The sequence below is a fragment of the Ochotona curzoniae genome, unplaced genomic scaffold, assembly GCF_017591425.1.
Source record: "Ochotona curzoniae isolate NIBS_2020 unplaced genomic scaffold, NIBS_Ocur_1.0 contig_4501, whole genome shotgun sequence".
Lineage (NCBI taxonomy): Eukaryota > Metazoa > Chordata > Mammalia > Lagomorpha > Ochotonidae > Ochotona > Ochotona curzoniae.
Window position 1 is genome coordinate 1,853,049 of NW_024466307.1, and position 19,448 is coordinate 1,872,496.

Below are 19,448 nucleotides of genomic sequence, written 5' to 3' on the forward strand. Positions count from 1 at the left end.
AAGGAACATGAGAAGGTAGTTCAAGCAGAAGACAAACAAAAATGCATTAGTGGTTATATTCTGTTTGAATGGACCAAATGGACCAAGTAGTCCACTTAAATAATCAGAATAGATTTTTAAAACCTGTAAGAGGCATGTAAAAGATATGTCTAAAATATAAGGACATGGAAAGGTTAAAAAACAAAAATGCATCATGCAAATTTTAACAAAAAGTAGCTAATATAGCTTTATTAATATCAAACATAATTTCTATTAATATCAAAATAGACTTTAGGCAACAATCATTTATGGGTAAAAGGGATATTTCATTATGCTTATTAGAAATTAAGTTGCCTATTGTCCCTTTCAAGCTAAAGAAATGAAATATTAACAGAATTATAAGGAGAAACAAACCCACAATTGTTTTTTTGAAAGATTTATTTTTATTGGAAAGGCAGATATACAGAGAGGGGGAGAGACAGAGAGGAAAATTTTCTGTCTATTGATTCACTCCCCAAGTAGTAACAATTGGCGGAGCTGTGCCAATCTGAGGCCAGGAGTCAGGAGCCTCTTCCAGGTCTCCCACATGGGTGCAGGGTCACAAGGCTTTGGGCTGTCCTCAACTGCTTTCCCAGGCCACAAGCAGGGAGCTGGATGGGAAGCAGAACTGCCGGGATTAGAAGCGTCGCCCATATGAGATCTCAGCATGTGCAAGATGAGGACTTTATCTGCTAGGCTACTGCGCAGGCCCATAAACCCACAATTATAATAGGACATGTTACTGTATCTCTCAATATTAGAACAAACAGGAAAAGTATCACCAAGCGTAAAAAGATTTTAATAATCCAACTAATAGGGGCCCAACACAGTGGCCTAGTGGCTAAAGTCCTTACCTTGGCCTTGGGCACGCCGGTTTCATCCACTGTCGCCATGCTGTGGTGCCTTCGATGTCTAGTCCAGGGACTGTGTGGAAGGTCTGATTGCAATGCTGCTGACTGAGCGTGGACACATGCCGGGCATTATGTCTAAGCATTCTGAGTGAATGAACTGGTTAACTAGCCCAGGCCTCACCGCTGCCACAGTAGGTAGGACTTGTCATTACCCTTTGTTGGCCCTTGAGAAGTCAAGTGCAGTAGGCTGAACTTTTTTTATGATCTGTCTATGTTCATTCGCCTGTTTTTGCCTCATGCTGACTCAAAGGCCCCAAGATACGTTCTCTTGGACATCAGATCCTGTAGTTAGAAATGCGCCATGCATGGGGCACAGAGGAAGTGAGCACTTGGGAGGAACCTCAGAGAGGCGTCAGAGAGCTGTGCCACTCCGCTCCGCACTGTCCAATCGCTGTCTTGTTACGAGATGGCCTTCTTGCTCCCCACCTTCCCCTAAACTGTGAGCTGAATACACCTTTTCTCTGTCTGGATCCCGTCTCGGGCATTTTGTCACGCTGATGGGAAGTAGACTAGCATACCAGGTTATGCCAGTTGTGACAGTGGTAGCAGAGGCACCACACATCTGGGAGTCAACTGAAGATTGTGGGGACCATAGGGTGAGTCAGGCTGAGCTGGGTTTCACTTCAGCCTTTGTGAGTCTGCAGGATATTGAGTGAGTCTGGCTCAAATATGTTGTTGCATTTGCTGTCTTGACTGTAACTATTAAAATATCTATTTAAGGGGTGGGGGGGGGGAAGAGTTGGAGAAGGAGAGGAAGAGGGAGAAAGGGAGAGTCCCCAGCTGCTGGTTCGTCTTCTGTAAGATTGCATCAGACAGTCTAAGTCCCGTCCCAGTCTCCTCCAGGGGGGACAAGGACCCCAGTCCTTCACCTGCAGCTCCCAAGGACGTGATTAGCAGGAAGCTGGGATTGGACGTGGAGGTGGGACTCAAGCCCAGCAGTCCTTAAGGGAGGCAGGCGTCTCCCCTGGCAGCTTAACTGCAGCACCACATACCTACCCTGGTTTAACTGTTTCACATAGAACCTTAATTTTGATGTGGATAAAATAATGATTGTATTTTAATGTCAAGTTAAATTTTTACCTTTTTAAAACTGATTTACTTACTGTACTAATTAATTATACCATTATAATACTAAAGTAATCATTGGTATTCTTATTCACTGTAGCTTATCAGACGAGGATGAAGAGGGAACCACCAGGCAGGACTGCATCATCTCTGACCCCTCCTTTTCCATGGTGGCCGTTCAACGGGAGGACAGTGGGATCACCTGGGAGACCCACTCGAGTGGATCTTCCACTCCCTGGGCCTCAGAAGAGAGTCAGACTTCTGGTGTGTACAGTCCAGAAGGGTCAACTGTGAGTTCTCCCCCAGGGAATGTTTCCTTTGCTGTGGGAGAAGTTAAAAAGGGCCGGAAAAGGGCTCACAGGTCAAAGCCAGGCTCACCATCACTGCGTCGGAAGGGCACCAGAAGAAAGAATTCGGCTGACTCCCAAGCTGTTGCCACCACCAACAAAGACAGCCCTTTAGTCGCAGGAAGCCTAAGCGCTAAGAAGGAACAGTTGTCTGCCGGCCTTTCTGACAGAGCAAGGAAGAAGACCACCTCCAACACACCCCCCATCACCGGGGCCATTTACAAGGAGCATAAGCCGCTGGTGCTCAGGCCTGTCTACATTGGAACGGTGCAGTACAAGATCAAGATGTTCAATTCAGTGAAGGAAGAGCTGATCCCACTGCAGTTTTATGGGACGTTGCCGAAGGGTTACGTCATTAAAGAAATACATTACAGGAAAGGAAAGGAGGCCTCCATTAGTCTGGAGCCAGACATGGGCAGTCGTGAGGCTGGTAGGGTTTCCCATGTGGACAAAGTGGCAGCTCGGAGCCGGGAGGACAGCACGAAGGAGCCTTCTCCCCCCTGGAGGAATGCACTCTCCAAAGGGCGTCCAGCCCTGTCCTCACTGGCCAGTCCCCAGGACCGAAAGGAAAGGTTTGTGGATGCTCCATTAAGGACCACCTCAGAAGCTGTGCACACAGGAAGTGGGGAGACGCAGCTCAGGGCCTTGCCATCTGTGTCACAGCAGCTGGGTCAGGAGGCCAAAGCCCCGGCAATGGGGCCTTCCCCTCCTGCCCGTCATTCACCCATGTTCCTGGAATCTGCCAGGGAAGAGCTTGAGCCTGGTTCACCAGCAATGGCAGCTTCAGAGAAGGACTCCAAGGCTGGGCCCTCACCAGTGGAGGAGGTGAGGAAGGAGGAAGTGAGGAAGGAGGAGGTGAGGAAGGAGGAGGTGGAAGATGGTGCCCTAGAGGCAGGGCCACCGGGCTTGACAGAGTTTCCACAGGAATCCATGGGTTCTGATGAAGAGGAGCCGGACCTGGCCTCACCGGAACCGGCAGCGTTGGAGTCTGAACCATGGACCCCTCCTCATGCCGGGGTCAGAGGAGAGCCTGAAGGCCGCCCTCCTGAGCCCCCCGTGGTGGAGGAAGCAGAGGAGAAAGAACCAGAACCTCCGCTACTCCTAGGTGCTTCGCCCGAGCCCGAGGACTTTGATTTGGCAGAGGAGGAGGTGATCGAACTGGAGTACCCCGACAGCCCGCTGCCCTCCGAACAGAGCTTCCCGCCCCGGCGGCCGGCTGAGCTGGAGGACGAGGAGACCCGGCTGCCCGCGCCGGCTGCGTGGACGCGGGACCGCGTGGCCCTGGCTGAGGAAGAACGAGAGGAAAGCGAGTCAGTTTCCACAGATTCTGCTTTCGTGTCCGAGTTCTCGGTGCCACAGGGCTCACAACGTGGGGCGCAGGAGGAGGAGGAGGTTTCTTCTCCTCCAGCTGACTCCGAACCCGCAGTCTGGTCGGAAGGAGAGAGCGAGGCTCTGGGGTGGCAGTCCCCGCTGTCCTCAACCATGTCCCCTGGCCTCTCGGCTGATGAGGGCACCAAAAGCGGGTGGGAGTCCGAGGCGGCCTGGGACAGCTCAGAGTCCCTGAGGAAAGCTCCGGAGCCCACGGTGCCGCTCAGCTCCGAGCGCGCTCCTGAGCCCCTGGCTCTGCCAGGAGAGGAGGACGCTGCAGCCCACTCCCCAGCCCCGGCATCCCAGAGGACCCCCGAGCTCTCCACACAGCCTTCCGCTACCTCAGATCTGCCGGTCACCTCAGGAGGGGGTACAGGAACTGAGCCTTCCATGCAGGATGCAAAACTTGTCCCCAAGTATGCGAGCACCCCACAGGAGTCCTCAAAGGAAATAATTGATGAGGTGCCCCAACTCACAACAAAAGCTGTTTCTGAGCACGTGATCCTGTCAGAAGAGAAGGCAGATGCTGGCCCAGATGTGGCCTCAGTGCCTGGGCACTCGCTGGCACCAGGCACCCCCGAGAAGCCCCCCGAGGGCCGGGCTCCGCTGCCCCCCACTGCCACCTTGGAGCTCCCAGTCCCACCAGGAGAGGGCCCAGCTAATGAGCCTTTCACCCCGGCTTCCAAACTGGCCTCCAAATATGCGGTTCCACCCAACACCACACAGGAATCCCAAAAGGAAATCATTGACAAGGGATCGGAAGATGTTTCTGAGTGTGTGATACCAACAGAGGAAAAGGAAGATGCTAGACCTCAACCCCCGGATTCAAAACTCATTTTCAAACACGCAGTTCCACCAGATGCCGCCCAAGAATCTCAAAAGGAAATAATTCAGGACCTGCCGCAACTCAGGTCGAAAAATGTTTCTGAGCAAACGATCTTGTCAGAAGAAGACACCAAGCCACATCCCCCAGATTCAGAATTCGTTTCCCAACACGCAACTCCACTTACCGCCATGCAGGAATCCCAAAAGGAAATCACCAATGAGAAGCCACAACTCGGATCAAAAGGTGTTTCTGCACATGCAATCCTGTCAGAAAAAAAGAATGAAGACGTTGGACCAGTTGTGGCCTCCGTGTCCGAACACCCTCTGCCCCAGCACACCCCAGAAAGGGTCACTGAGTGTCAGGCCCCAGCAGAAGCGGTGCCAGTGGAGCTGGAGCCGTACATACCATCTTCCATGTCCACATCAACATTTTCTGCACCTCCAGAGTTGCTGGAGGAGGAAATTGTTTGCAGTTCCCCTGAGAACCTAAAAGCGGCCTCATCTGCCGAGAGTCTCTCAGAGCAGGAGAGAGGAGACATTGGGCCTTTTTCTCCAGACTCTGCATTTGTTTCAGAATTCTCGTTTCCACCTTCTGTGGCTCAGGGCTCAGAGAGAAGAGAGCTGGAGTGTGACTCGCCAGTGTATTTAACCTCCCCCTCTGATCACACGGTGTTCTCGGACGAAGACACTGGAGACACCGAGCTCTTTTCTCCAGACTCAGCCTCACAGGTTTCAGTCCCGCCCTACAGAAGCCCCGAAACAGAGAATGAAATTGAGCTGGGCTGCTTGCTCACTGGCCGGCATGCTTCCAGTTATCCCTGCTCTCCGGGAGCGGACCAAGAAGATGGTGGATCAGCTGCTACCACCCCCGTGCCGGAGCACTTCGATTCTTCACCGGAGCAAAACGTACCTAGAGTGGTGAGTCCACCACCTTCAACAACACAGGAGGAAGAAGCCGAAATTAAGCCAGATGCCCAAATCACCTCAACATCTGTATCTGAATATCTCATCAGGATGCAGCAGCAGGCTTTCCTAGAGCCTGAGTCTGCAGAGTTGAGCAATGAGACCGAGAAGGGAGACATCAAGATGGGCAGGGCAGGAGCCACTTCACCACCTTTGTCAGCTGCACAGTCGTCCGTGGTGAAGGAGAACCGGCCCATTTCGCCCGCCTCCCAGCATTCAGTGCATGCCGTGGGCAAAGACCAGGAACCCAAAGTGTCAGACACTTTAAAAGCTGCAGGTGAACAGATGGCATTGCCAAAAGCCAGAGAGAGGGAAACTGTGCCTCATTCTCAAGAAGCAACAGCACAGGTGTCACAGGCTCAGAAGACAGAGCCACAGCCTCCACATGTTCCCAGGGCTGAGACAAAACTGTCGGCTCTGCCTGGCTTGGTAGAGGAGCCAAAGAAGGAAGTCAAACCCGATTTAGCTGCAAGTGCAGCTTCTGAACCCGGGCGGAGGGTGTTAAAGGATGAGTCGGAAGCAGCGAAGCCTCATTCACCCCTGAAAGAGACATTTTCACCTGGACCTGAGATTTCATTAGGCGTGAAAAAGGAGGTAAAATATGATTCTAAAACCATGAAGACACCCAGCGCCCTTTCCACTGCTTCTCCAGCAGCAGGAAGGGAAGTTGAGAAGGATCTGCCTTCATCGGCAGTTTCGGCTTCATCAGAAGAAATTGAGCCTATGTCATCTACAACCTCAACATCTACAGCTAAGTTTGATGCAAATCTTACCAAAGTGGAAATAGGAGCAGGTGTATCTCTCGCCACTCACGTGGAAGGGGCAGCCCTGGCCCAGGCGGGACAACACGCCCTCGGAGGTGGTTTGTTCCCACCTGCTAAGTCTGGAGATGTGCATGCAGTTCTCATAGAAGAAGCCAAAGAGGCAGCAATTCCAAGAGCTGCTGCTCTCCCTGAAGCAAATCTATCCAAAGGCTCTGCTTCGTCAGAAGCAGGGAAAGGAATTACGTTGCCTCCAATGCCACATGTGCCCTCTGCACCAGAATGTGAGATTTTACCAAGGGTAGGAATAGAAGAAGTGAAACCCGGGTTACCACTAAGCAAGCTGTGCTCCGAAGTATCTGAGGAAGCAAGGGTGGGAGATGAACAAAGCGGCTTGCCGTCCGCAGTCCACGATGCTGAACATTCTCAGAAGAAGCACCTGGTCTCTGTTCCAGCAGCACCAGTGCCTGCACAGGAGCTTTCGCACGGCTTTGGTAGTGAGAGCCAGAGAGAAGAAGCAGAGTTCCCATTGTTGCAGACTGTGACACCTGTAGTCCAACGCACAGTTCCTGAAGACAGAGGGTGGGAAATAGCAGGCACTCCCGAGGTGGGAAATGTAGCATCAGCAGATTCAGCCCTGACAGTCCTGACCACCACGCAGAGGGCTGCAGCCCAGGGAGACATCCTGTTAGAAAACCATGACCTTGTTCAGGCAGCACTTTCTCTGGAGCCTGAAAAGAAAGTAAGGCCACAGAAACTACCAGAATTGCCAGAGGCCATGCCTGTTGGCACTGAAGGTGTAGACAGAAGCTCTGTAGGAATAAAACAAGCAGGGGTCTCTATCTTAGAAAAGAGCCAAGGCGAGCCAAGGGACAGGGAAGGGGAAAGCAAGAAGCGTCCTGTTTCTGCCAGGGAACCATCAAAGACCGTGTCCAACCTTCAAATGCAACAGGAGCAGCTGGAAAAGGCACACGCTTTGGATCAAGCCATCGAATCACCCGGTGTAAGCAGCTCTTTTGCAGACGAGCAAGGTTTGGGTATTAAACAACTTCCGATTTTGAAACAGAACCTGCCTCTGGAACAATCAAGATCCAGTAAGGGAACCGAATCTGCAGATATCAAAGAGGTGCTGATTTCTCCCAAGGATAAGAAGGGGACACTGGCAAAGCCAGAAAACGTGGCCAGCGAACAGGAGGAAAGAAGGCTGGGACCTGTGCAGCTGGAATCTGCTGGGAGCAGAGACCGCATGACAGGACAGCTCCAGGCTGGGGAAACCTGGTCAACCAAGGCTTCCTCTCTTGAGGAACGACAGCTGGCTCAAGAACCAACACCTCCAGTTCTGGCTGAAAATGTAGAGACGAGCTTGACAGAGGAGAGGCAGCCCCATTCTGTGGTGGGAAGGGAGAGTCTGACATCGCAGAAGGCAGACACAGAGCTCCCCAGGCCTCGTGAAGAGGAGTTCCAGGAAGAAACCAAGCTATATCCTGCAGGAACCATCCAAAAAGCACCAGAGTTTGGTCTGTTTACCGAGGAAGGCAAGTCAGAGGCTATCCAGTCTCCTGCCCAAGCCGCGCCTGAGCTTGCTAATGGCTATGAACCGGAATCTCACAGATTACCTGCTGAGAAGCCATTAGAAGACGCAGGAGGGGTCCTGCCAAAGGTTATAGGTGATGCTAATGAGGGAAAGACAGCTGCCTCTGCCATGAAAATTCTCCCGCAAGGGCCAGCCCTCTCCCCAATCCCAGCCAAGGAAGAACCTCAACCTCCAGATGTCCCAGATGAGGCCCAGCAGCTGTGTGCGCAGCCAAAGGCAGCAGAGCCAGCTGTGCCCGAGGAAAAGGCAAAGAAAGGAATTTCCTCTTTTAAGTCCTGGATGTCCAGTTTGCTCTTTGGATCAAGCACTCCAGATAACAAAGTTGCCAAAAAAGATGTGGAACCTCCGCCGTGTCCCCCTGCCACAAGTGTGGGGACCCTGAGTGTGCTGGAAGGTGAGAGTCCCACGGCAGCTCGGAAGCCAGGGACGAGACCTGTAGCTGCTGCGGCCACACCTGCTGAAGGTCAAGACCTTAGAGAAACATTGCTGGTCTCTTCAAAAGTGGAGGCTTTAGAACAGGCACAGTCCAGCTCTGAGGCATCCAGAGATCGTGAGAGGGAAGCTGTACCCTGCTTAAGGGAGGAGGACAGAAACTCAGCAGCTCCTTCTGCTGGTGGCAGGGACCATGTGGGAATTCAGCCCTCTACTACCACAAGTGAAAAATTGGCCATTGTGACTGATGGTAAAAGACACCAGAAGCCAGCCATTTCTCCTCCCTCTGAGTGGACTGTTTCTCTTCAGGAGGGACCAAGAAGTGATCAGAAAGAAGAATCACTCTCTTCATTTGGCATTGTCGATAAGACGCCACAGCGACCCAAACCAGCTTCATCTGACTTCACAAGCAGGAGTGTCATGGAGCAATCAAAGAAGCCAGAGTTGATCATTTTGCAAGGAGAAGAACCAAAAGGCATCGTAGCTGCTGTTGAAGAAGGCAGGCTAAAGAGAGACCAGCCAGAATCCATTTCTTCAAGAAATTTTGGGCAGGAAACAAAACTCAGATCTGCCAGCCCCACAGAGGAGAAGGATAACTCAGAGACCACATCCTGGATGTTGGCTGAAGAGCAGGTGCTGGCAGAAAGACAGAAAACGAAGGTCCCATTAGAGTTCATAGAAGACAAGGAGATAGGAAGGGCACATATCATGTACAAATTGGAAGAATCCAAGACAGCCACACCGCTGCAGCTTATCAGTCAACGTGGCGACCGCAAGGAAAGCTCTGGAGTTGTTGGTTCTGAGCAGGACGGGGAAGAGGTAAGAGAGAAGCAGCTGCCTGTGTTTTCAGAGGAGAAGCAGCAGCGGGAAGGGGCCGTGTCTGTGCCTGAAGAATCAGAGGTCACTTTAGTACGTTCTTTGGGTGAAACGGAATCGTTCTCCTTAGTTAAAATGACATCAGTGATTGAAAAACCAGAAAGCGTTGTCTTAGAGATTCACCCTGAAATCAGGGAAGCAGAGGTGGGAGGAGCCCCGCCACAGGCGTTAGAAGACAGAGTTTCAACGGAGAAAGACAGAAGCTTCCATCCAGAGGATCTTCCTTACCATGACAAAATGGGTAAGCATTCTTTACCTCCAGAAGGAGACTTGGCATTTGAAAAATCACACCGGGGTGTATTAAGCATCCCCAGTGAGGAAAAGGGACTCGTGCCAGTGTTGGAGCCAGCTGAGCCTGGAGCTCCAGCAGGAGACTCTGAAGGAACTTTAGTTGATCTTCCTGAGGAAACAAAGAGCTTAGAGACACCACCACGTCTGCTGTCACCTCCAAAACCACCAACTCGGGCTTCAAAAGAACTCACAGCAGTGAATGCAGAGAAAAACCGGGAAGTGCCACAGCCAGACTGGACCCCAGAACGCCACACAGTCCATACTGTGCAAACACCCAGAGCCACCTCCTCTGCTGTGCCCACCCAATCCATTCTTGTCTCAAGGCAGCACGTGGCAGCCGCAGCAGGTGCCTGTGCAAGTGAACCGTTGTCCCCAGCAAGAAGCAACTATGCTGAATTTATAGCCAGTGCATCGGCAGCCAGTGCTGATAAAACGGCTCCTACTAAAGAAACGCCCGAGAAGGCCAAAGAAGAGGAGCTCACGATGACCAGTAAGCCAGCCGGGCTTTCGGAAGATCAGAAGAGCGCCTTCAGCATTATCTCAGAGGGCTGTGAGATACTGAACATTCACGCCCCTGCCTTTATTCCCTCCGTTGATCAGGAAGAAAGTGAACACATGCAAGATAAGTTAGAATATTTGGTTGAGAATGTCTCAATTAAAACCATGGCACACCATGTGGATCGCGAGGCAGCTGCTGTCCATGAAGTTCCACGGAGCAACCTAGCAGATGCTGCTGGGAAAGTCACATCTCTCAAAGAAAACGAACAGCCACATGATCGCGAAACGCAAGAGGAGCCACGCCCAGAAGCTGATGCTTTAGTTTTTGCTCCGCCCACAATCCCCAGTGAAGAGGATTACTTTGAAAAATATACTCTGATTGATTATAACATCTCGCCAGACCCGGAGAGGCAGCAACCTCCACGGAGGTTAAGGGTTGAAGAGGAACTCTCAAAGGAAATAACTGAAGAAACGATGGGAGACGAAACGGTCCTGGAACAAGAATATGACTTGGTGCAACTAGATGAAAGCTTTTATGGCCTGGAAAAGGACCACAGCAAATTATCTCACCCAGAGACCCAGCAGTCTTTGCTTGTTCAGCCTGGTGAAGATGTTTCACAGGCAGACCACAGAGGCAGCGACTCCAAGGCACCCGGGATGCCTTTATTTGACAAAGAGGAGGGAGTTCTGTCGAGAACCCAGATATTTCCTACCACCGTCAAAGCTGTCAACCCCGAGCTTCTGGAGCAACCTCCTGCACTTGCGTTTTTATATAAGGATCTCTATGACGAGGCAGTCGGAGAGAGAAAGCAGGAAGAGGAGACGGCTTCTGAAGGTGACAGCGTGAACTCAGAGGCTTCGTTTCCAAGCAGGAAATCTGACATTGATGATGGAACAGGAATGTATTTCGAGAAGTACATCCTCAAAGATGACATTCTCCATGACACTCCTGCACCTCAGAAGGACCAAGGCCAAGGGCTGGAAGACGAACCCACTGAGAAGGATGAGTCATACCAACCGATGGCTGCAGGCAGGGAGATCTGGGACAGGTTTGGAACTGTTTTGGGGAAGAAGAGTCTGGAAGAGGAGCAGAGAGCCATGTACAGGGAAGGAGAAGCAGAGGGCCGAGTGGAGACCCCCAGTGATGCAGCAGTGCGGCTGAGAGAGGCTCCCGTCGTGGAAGAAGTCACAGCAGCGGCCCAAGAGATGAGCTATGCGGTTCCATTTGTGGACACTCCCCATGCCCTGGCACCCGTGGAGGAGGAGACAAGTCAGGGAAGTGAGGCAGCACATGCAGGTCCAGAGGGTGGCCTGAATGTCCCCGTACAAGTGTCCTTCCCTGACGAGGAGTCCGCATCCCTCCTTACTCACATTGAGGAGGCAGCACAAGAGGAACCTCAGAGACCAGCCCCGCCTGAGCCAAGCCTGGGGAGGCTGCGCAATAGCCCTGTGCAAGATGAATACCCGTTTGCTGAGCCACTTGGCTATGCAGGCGTTTCATCAGGAGAACTGAGTTCAGAAGCCACGCCCAGAGATGCATCTGAAGGCCAGGAGTCCTTGGAGTGGGAGGTGGAACAGCGCTCATCTGCCAAGCAAGATGAAGAGGGCAGAGAGAGGACTGCCCCAGACCACGTGTCCTCAGAGCCTGCGATCGAGAAGGCATCAAGGGAGCCAAAAAGGGCCCAGGTTGACACGTATTGCTGCACCTGCAAGAGCCCGATCTCAGCTCTTGATAAGATGAAGGGCACCCACAAAGACCACGAGGTTTCCACGCTTGACACAGCCATAAGCGCCGTGAAGGTGGGTAGACTTTAAACCTTATGGATAGCAGTACAAGTACAGTGCATTTGTGTTCCCATTGTCTCCAGTTAGAAGAAGACAAATGTTTGAAGCCTTCATCTTTAAGCAGAGAAATTAACTGAAAACAGGTTGGTTTGACATCTGTTTATTTGGTATTCGCTGAGTGCCTGGCATTTTCAGAGAGCCTGGAGACACCGGGACAAATAATCATTGGAACATGGCTTTGGACAGTTCATCACCTTACAACAAAACTAAATTTTAACATTATCTTGGCCCCAAATTTGAAGTTTAAGCACACCTTTTTTTTTTTTTTTTAAAGATTTATTTTTATTATTTTGTTATTGGAAAGGTGGATATACAGAGAGGAGAGACAGAGAGGAAGATCTTCCATCCGATGATTCACTCCCCAAGTGAGCGCAACGGGTCGATACTATGCCGATCCGAAGCCAGGAGCCTCTTCCGGGTCTCCCACGCGGGTGCAGGTTCCCAAAGCTTTGGGCTGTCCTCAACTGCTTTCCCTGGCCACAAGCAGGGAGCTGGAAGGGAAGCGGGGCTGCCGGGATTAGAACCGGCGCCCATATGGGATCTCGGGCGTGCAAGGCGAGGACCTTTAACCACTTGCGCCACCGCGCCGGGCCCGTTTAAGCACACCTTTAAGCATAAATTATAACTCACTTTCTATCATCCTTTGGTGTTATCCTTTAAAATTATACATAGGACATTGAATTTTGTTATATTGTACATATAGACTCAGAAAGTAAGATATTATTAGATTTCTGTTTTCTGCATGCTTCCTTTCATGTACAAAATTTAAACGAGAAATAGAGAATTCTCACATTGCTGGCTGTGTCTTAGGACCCTGATGTTTCACCCGAAACGTTAATCACCACATACATCATTGTGTCTGTGACGACAGGGATGCTGCATCCAACACACCACTGGAATTCAGCATCACACTTGGAGCCTCCTACCTGCCTTCCCGTGGTCTGCCACCCATCTCCCTGCTCTTGCCCGATACAAAAGTGGGAAGGATCTTCAAAGGGCTGAGCGTGGTCTCTGTACAAGGCATGGCTTTACATCCTTGGCATACAGGATGGTTTTGGGTCTTCACAGGAATCTTTCCACTGCTGTCAATTTGCGGCTGGTGAAATGGGCTCAGAGAGATTATGCAGTTTGCCGTAGGCCATGCGTGGCAGGCTAGGTCCCTGGGTCTGTCTGATTCCAGGGCTCACACTCTTGTCTTGCTTAGTGATTTTCATTCAGTTAAGTTCAAATTGGAATTCTGGCATTCCTCTCCACCCCGCACAAAGCTAGTCCTTAGTTTGATGTAGATTCTGTTTTCACAAGGTGAAATTCTATTGGAACTCTATCTGTTCAAGTTTGGGGATAGGGAGAGGACAGGTTCTTTTATGGAATCAGACCTGTGGCACATAGGCTGCAGTGAAGTGAATGCATTCATTCACCTGCCGGGTGCTATGAGCAGAAAGAGGCTGGAGTATTCTCAACCATATAATTTATGTATTATCTGTGTGAGTTTTGTAAATTTAATCATTATCCAGATATTGTGAATTCAAGAAGAGTGGGGAGAAAGAGGTAGAGGGAGAGGGTGTCTCCTCTATTAGCAATCTTTTGCCATGTTTCCTGCCTGATTTCTCTGTTCTGAGAAGTAACAGAAGGAGGAAGCAGAAACCAGGCTGACTGAAGGGGAATCTCTTACTTGATGAGGTCCACTGTGAAGATTATGGCTTACAAACAAGAATTAACTGAGAGAAGTTGTGGCAGAGAGTTCCCCAGCATGCATGGATGGCTCTGGTGCCCCTCAGGTGCCACCTCAAGGGTTGATGGATACAGGCTTTCCCTCCTCAGTCTGTCCCCATCCCAATGCCTTAGCTTTTGTCACTCCTCTCTCTTAACGTAGATGGAGCTACCCTGAGAAATCATACTCTGTGTGTGTGTGTGCGCGCATGAGCAAGGGTGTTGAATAGCTGAGGGTTGGTTAGGGACGGTGTTTCTCAAAGGTAAACTTGGAGAGACTTAAGTGAAAAGGATCACTTACTGCAATCAAGGGCAGGAAGAACATTCTAGAGACTGGGAGGACCATAGGAAAAGGCAGTCAGGTGTGAATGGGTCCAAAGAAGAGAGAGCTTGTGTGGTGCGAGCCTGGGGATGATGGGAGCCTTGTGTGGGGAGCGTGGGGGCCATGGGAGGAAGTAGGGGCTGGATCCTGAAGAGGCACCCGTCAAGGCCAACCAGGGTCGCACTTTGCTCTTTCCATGGTTGATCTGGTTCTCTACCGGGCTGCTGAGTGCCTTTAGCAGAACAGGTGTCTAACTGTGGTTAGAGTGGGTGCCATCCCTCCAGGCACAGTCCTGAGTGTCCTAACTGTTGGGTCCCTGTGCGGATGGTCCCTGTCACTGGTGTGCTGGACTTTGAACCGCAGAGATGTCCTCACATTTTCAGGGTTAGGTTCTCCAGGCAGAGCTGAGGCCCAAGGTGTGTGGGACTAGTTCAGCAAAGATGCTGCTGCTCCTGGGATGCGGGAGTCCTTGCCAAACAGAAAGATTCACATCCACCCAAGACTGCTTTGCATGAGAAAGTACATTGTCTTGGTGGAATGGCTTGGAGTTGGGGCTGACACTCACAGACCTCCTAATTAACTACGGTCCGTTTAAATGAAGCAGTGAAAGAAACAATTTGAAGATCGACTTATGAGTGAATTCAGTTTAGCAAAACTTGCTGAACTTATAGGACTATGGGAGCCACTTCTCCAAATCATTGGCTAAGGACCTCTTCATTCTTTCCCTCAGGTTCAATTAGCAGAATTTCTGGAAAATTTGCAAGAAAAGTCCTTGAGGATCGAAGCCTTTGTTGGTGAGATAGAATCCTTCTTTAACACCGTGGAGGTAAGTTCTCTCTTTCTCTCCATCCTGGTCTGTGCGTAGCTCAGAGGCTCTGAGCCAAAAGGGATGGACCTGGGTCGCTGGGGACATGTGTTGGTTGCCATCGGAGGTTTTGTTCCACTCAGAGTGAGAGTTCTGGAATCTCCTGGTGGTGTGTAACTGGCTGGACTTCCTGCTGCCCACAGATGAAAGATTTGCCTTGGAAAACACACACACACACACACACACACACACACACACACACACACACACACACACACACACACGGAGCACTTACTGCCTGGGCAATGCTCTGTAAGCTTCCTCTGACTTTACTCTCACTATAAGCCATGAGGTTATTAATGCTCCCATGTTAGAGATGAGACACTAAGACATGAGTTCAGTATCATGTTCCACTTGCCTCTCACTGGGTTAGCCCTGTGAAGGATCCTGAGGGGGTCACTGTCTGTGTGCAGGCTCAGGCCACTGGGGTCTGCTATGCTACAGCTTGCCCAGCTGCTGTGCCCGCCTGCCCCTTGCTGTACTGTGGTCTTCTGCAGAGATGGCTCAGCTCCCTCACTTGTCAATCAGGAGCAGCACAGGGCCCGAGGCTACTGCGGAAGACTGGGCACAGCCATCTGGTGCCAGGCAACTCCACATCCTGGTTTGCTTGTGGGAGACTTGAACTGCTGCTGTAGTCCATGCAGTTGCTTTGAGTGCCCCCTCATTTAAGGATGTCTTTTGAGCATGGATAATGTAAATTATGATTGCCCCACAAATCCTGCTCTGGCAGATGTCTGCGCTTGTCCAAATGGCCAGTAAGCCTCTGCCACAGTGGAAACAGCCACCCCACCAGAGAGCACTGGGCAGACAGTGCCCCCACAGAGAACACTGGGCAGGCAGTGCCCTGTGGTATCCTGGTAGCACCTTCCCTCACACTGTGACAGTGGTGGAGCTGAGAAAACGGCACCTGGCTCTCTCCAGTCCCTGAAGGCCAGGCTCCCCACCCTTGTTGGAACACAATGAGTGGGCAAGACTTTGATGCCAACGCCCTTGAAGCAATGACCTGCCTCCTGTGTGATACCCTGACCGTGAATTCTGTTGCACGGCTAATGGTGGCAAAGGGGGTTGCTAGGTTGGAACTGTAGGCAGGGCACTGTTCTGGTGCCAGAGGCTAGTTCTTTAAAAGGCTGATGTGTCTCTCAAAAAGCAGAAAAGGGGGCTGATGGTATGGCCAGGTGGGCTAGCATGTCAGCATCCCGTATCGGGGCCCTAATTCAAACCCTGGCTGGCCAGTTCCCCCGTCACACTCCTTGCTTGGAAACTTGGACCCCTGTTATTTAGGGGATCCAGATGAAGCTCTGGCTCCTGGTTTTGGCCTATAAAAACTCCAGTTAATGTGGCCAATTGGGGAGTGAGCCAGTGGATAGAAGATCACTCTCTTTTTCCCCAATCTATCCCTCTATCACTTTGCTTTTCAATATAAATAGATTTTTTTAAAAGAAAAGCAAAAGCACACACTTTGTGCCTCACTCAGAAGTGGCATTCTGGCTTTGTTTTCAGGAAAACTGCAGTAAAAATGAGAAGAGACTGGAGGAGCAGAATGAGCAGATGATGAAGAAGGTTCTGGCACAGTATGATGAGAAGGCCCAGGGCTTCGAGGAGCTGAAGAGGAGGAAGATGGAGTTCCTGCATGACCAGATGGTGCGCTTCCTGCAGAGCATGGACTCGGCCAAGGACACCCTGGAGAGCATCGTCAGGGAGGCCGAGGAGCTCGATGAGGCCGTGTTCTTGACCGTAAGCACAGCCGGGCACAAGCCCGCCTCCTAAACATCACCTTTCCACAGTCTGTCCCATTGGGGGCCTTAACGTTGAGTCCAATGCCTGAAGGAAAGGGCCCTGAAATAGCAGAATGGTCCCCGGTGCCAGGCGAGTGTATCACTGTCCTGGCTGCCACTCTGCCCTGGTCACCTTCTCAAAGGGAGAGAAGCAGCTGCAGAGGCCTGTTGATGCCACACTCTCGCTGTTAGGGCCAGCCCCATCTCCTGGTACCTTCGGCTGGCCCCAGGGCTTGTCCTGCCCCTGCCCTAATTTGTGGTGACCCCTTGTGTAGTCTTCCCTTTTCCCCCCTCTCAGCTGGCCATGTGGCTAACGGTAGCAATGGTGTCCCCTATTAGTACACACAAGGGTGACAGAATACGGTCACTCTCTCAGTGTGTCCAAGCAAGGGACTGTTCCACTGAAGCCAGTCAGTGGTGACAGACAAGTCCCTTGAGACTGCCCGAAGGCCCCAAGAGGGCAGGCTGCCTGCTGCTTACAGCTGCTGGCTCTCCAGGAGCAGGAGTAACCAGGGGTTTCTGGGAGTAGAGGTCAGCCTGGAGGGCAGCCTAAGCCCCATCAACCACTAGGCACAGCACCTTCTCAAGACAGTGATGTGGCCTCACCTTCCCGTGTTCCCTCCTACCAGGGATAAAGTGTGAGCATTAAGGACCAAACAGAACAGGACAGTGTGCAGCTTCCTGTTTGTTTCTGGGGACACTGCCAGCCAGAGCAAACCTGACCGTGGCCTCTGCAAGGGGAGCTCAGACCGCTAGGCTGTGCCAGGCTGGAGGAAGGCTGAGCGCCCACAGTGATGCCTGCAGTTCCTCAGGTGGAATGGACGGTTAGGACAGTGCTTGCTGTTTCCTGAGTAGCCTGTTCTGGCTTTTAATGAGAGCATTTCCCTCTGTCTGGAAGAACAATTTTTTGTTTAGGATCTCCACCCACTGCTTACATAAGATCTGTGCGTTTTGGAAAAAACCTGGAAACTACAGAGATGCATGGGGAAGAGACTCCTGCAATGACATTTGGTATTGAGCCCGCAACAACCACGTTCAAGTCATTTTTCTTGCTTTGGAGACTTCTGGAAGCATAGCTGTGGGTAGTGAGTAGAGAGGAGGCTGCACACAGGCCACTGGTCAGAGGACAGAGCCAGACTCTGCAGCGTCTGGGTGGCGTCCTCATTGTCCCCAGCCCCCAGCTCCTTTTCCTTCTCACCTAGGTGGCAACTAAGGCAGAGGAAGGAGAAGGGAGGGGAAGTGCAGGCTTAGAGATTTTTCTTGCTTTTCCTTGTTGTTAACTAGTCTCTCTCTTTTTCTCTCTCTCCTTGCCTACACTCCGTTCTCCCTCTAAGTCGTTTGAGGAAATCAATGGCAGGTACACACTCTGGGGTGCAGTGCAGAGGCGCCTGGAAATGGCATGGCTGATGGCTTAGCTTTTCGTGTTTCAATGCTTTGTAGAGACTGAGCTGCCGAGGTGGAACTGCATAGCGTGAGCTGCTGGCTTTCTTGCTTGTAGACACAGTGCTCATCAAAGCTAAGTGACAGCTTTCAAAGAAAATTGCATGTGCTTCAGTTCAGTAATAGTGATCATTAACTAGGTTTCTAACTGCTTCTTTGAGATGTGTTCTGCATTGTCAGCCTAATCGAGACCATCTGCCTGTCACTACGCACAAAAAATTGTGTAGATTCTTAGACTTATTGGTTAAATATAATATTTGAGCAAATCATTGAGCTCTGCCTTGAGTGGTTTTGTGACTTATGTAATCCTAATGGAATGTTATCTCATTTTCTTTTCAAAAGGGAGTCATACATTTATCTTCTCTTTTTGTTCAGCTAACCTCAGTGAACTCTCCTTTTTAAATTTCCCTTTAACACTCAATCTAAGAGGATTCTTCTTTCTTTTGAAAGGAAAAGCACCCAACAAGAAATTAGAAAATGTTCATTAAAATCATGTCATACAATGCATACATTGGTTATTGAAACATCACACAGTAACCCCTAAATGGGTATGATTTTTTAGGGGTCAATTAACACAAAATCTAAAAAGAAAAAACAAGCATATGATGTTAAAATTCTTGGACCACCCTGCCACTGTGTCTCTCTTGCCCCAAGGCAGGGCTTGAGGTCTCTGCAGCTGACTGGGTCTATTGTTTTATCATTTCAGAGTAATTTTGAATGCAGTTCCTAAACTGTGAATATTGTCTCCAGTTTACTTTCATGTCAGTTCGATGTGCAGCACAGTATTGTGTGCCCTTGACCCTTTAAAACATGGGAGATGGATGTGTTTTAGAAACCTGATCATTTTGGATCGTTGAAACCTCACAGATGAATCCTATTTGCTCATTAAAGCGTCACTCTGCAGAGCAGTGCCAACATGTCCTTTGAAAATGATTTGTATATGTGTCGTCAGTATGGGGTTGGTAAAGTGGCTCTGGTAGGAGCAGAAGTATCTGGGGCCTTTTCAGCATGATGGCTGCCTGAACATTGTCCCCTGAGATGCAGGTTCCATGGGTCTGGCTGAGGCCTCGGTGTTCGTAAGTTTCATCTTGGGTGCTTTTGGTCCACAGCCAGGGATGAGAACCTCTGGTTTGTGACTATCTGTCCTCTAGTCCAGTGGTTCCCTGAACTGGCTGTGTCTGAGTCACCTGGAAGACTTGTGGAACTCAAGAATCTGATCTTCCTATTCCCAGATCTGCCATGCCCACGTCCCCAGGTGCGAGGACATGTCTCTGACACGCTCCACTCAGCTGAGGAAACTCAAACCCAGGCTTTACTCTAGCTTTCTTTATTTTATTTTTTATTTTTTTTATTTTAAAAGATTTATTTATTTATTGGAAAGTCAGATATACAGAGAGGAGGAGAGACAGAGAGGAAGATCTTCCATCCGATGATTCACTCCCCAAGTGAGTGCAACGGCCGATGCTATGCCGATCTGAAGCCAGGATCCAGGAACTTCTTCCGGGTATCCCACACGGGTGCAGAGTCCCAAAGCTTTGGGCC

The 19,448-nt window shown here is 50.6% G+C and overlaps 1 protein-coding gene across 1 annotated transcript in view; it reads left to right on the plus strand.

The window, feature by feature from the left end:
- Nucleotides 1-19,448, plus strand: part of CMYA5 (cardiomyopathy associated 5) — a 59,636-nt gene that overhangs the window by 15,382 nt on the left and 24,806 nt on the right. The window contains exons 2-6 of the mRNA XM_040985857.1: nucleotides 2,095-6,334; nucleotides 6,920-11,749; nucleotides 14,557-14,652; nucleotides 16,192-16,425; nucleotides 17,801-17,823. Coding sequence (XP_040841791.1) covers nucleotides 2,095-6,334; nucleotides 6,920-11,749; nucleotides 14,557-14,652; nucleotides 16,192-16,425; nucleotides 17,801-17,823 — 9,423 coding nt within the window. The remainder of the gene's footprint in view (nucleotides 1-2,094; nucleotides 6,335-6,919; nucleotides 11,750-14,556; nucleotides 14,653-16,191; nucleotides 16,426-17,800; nucleotides 17,824-19,448) is intronic.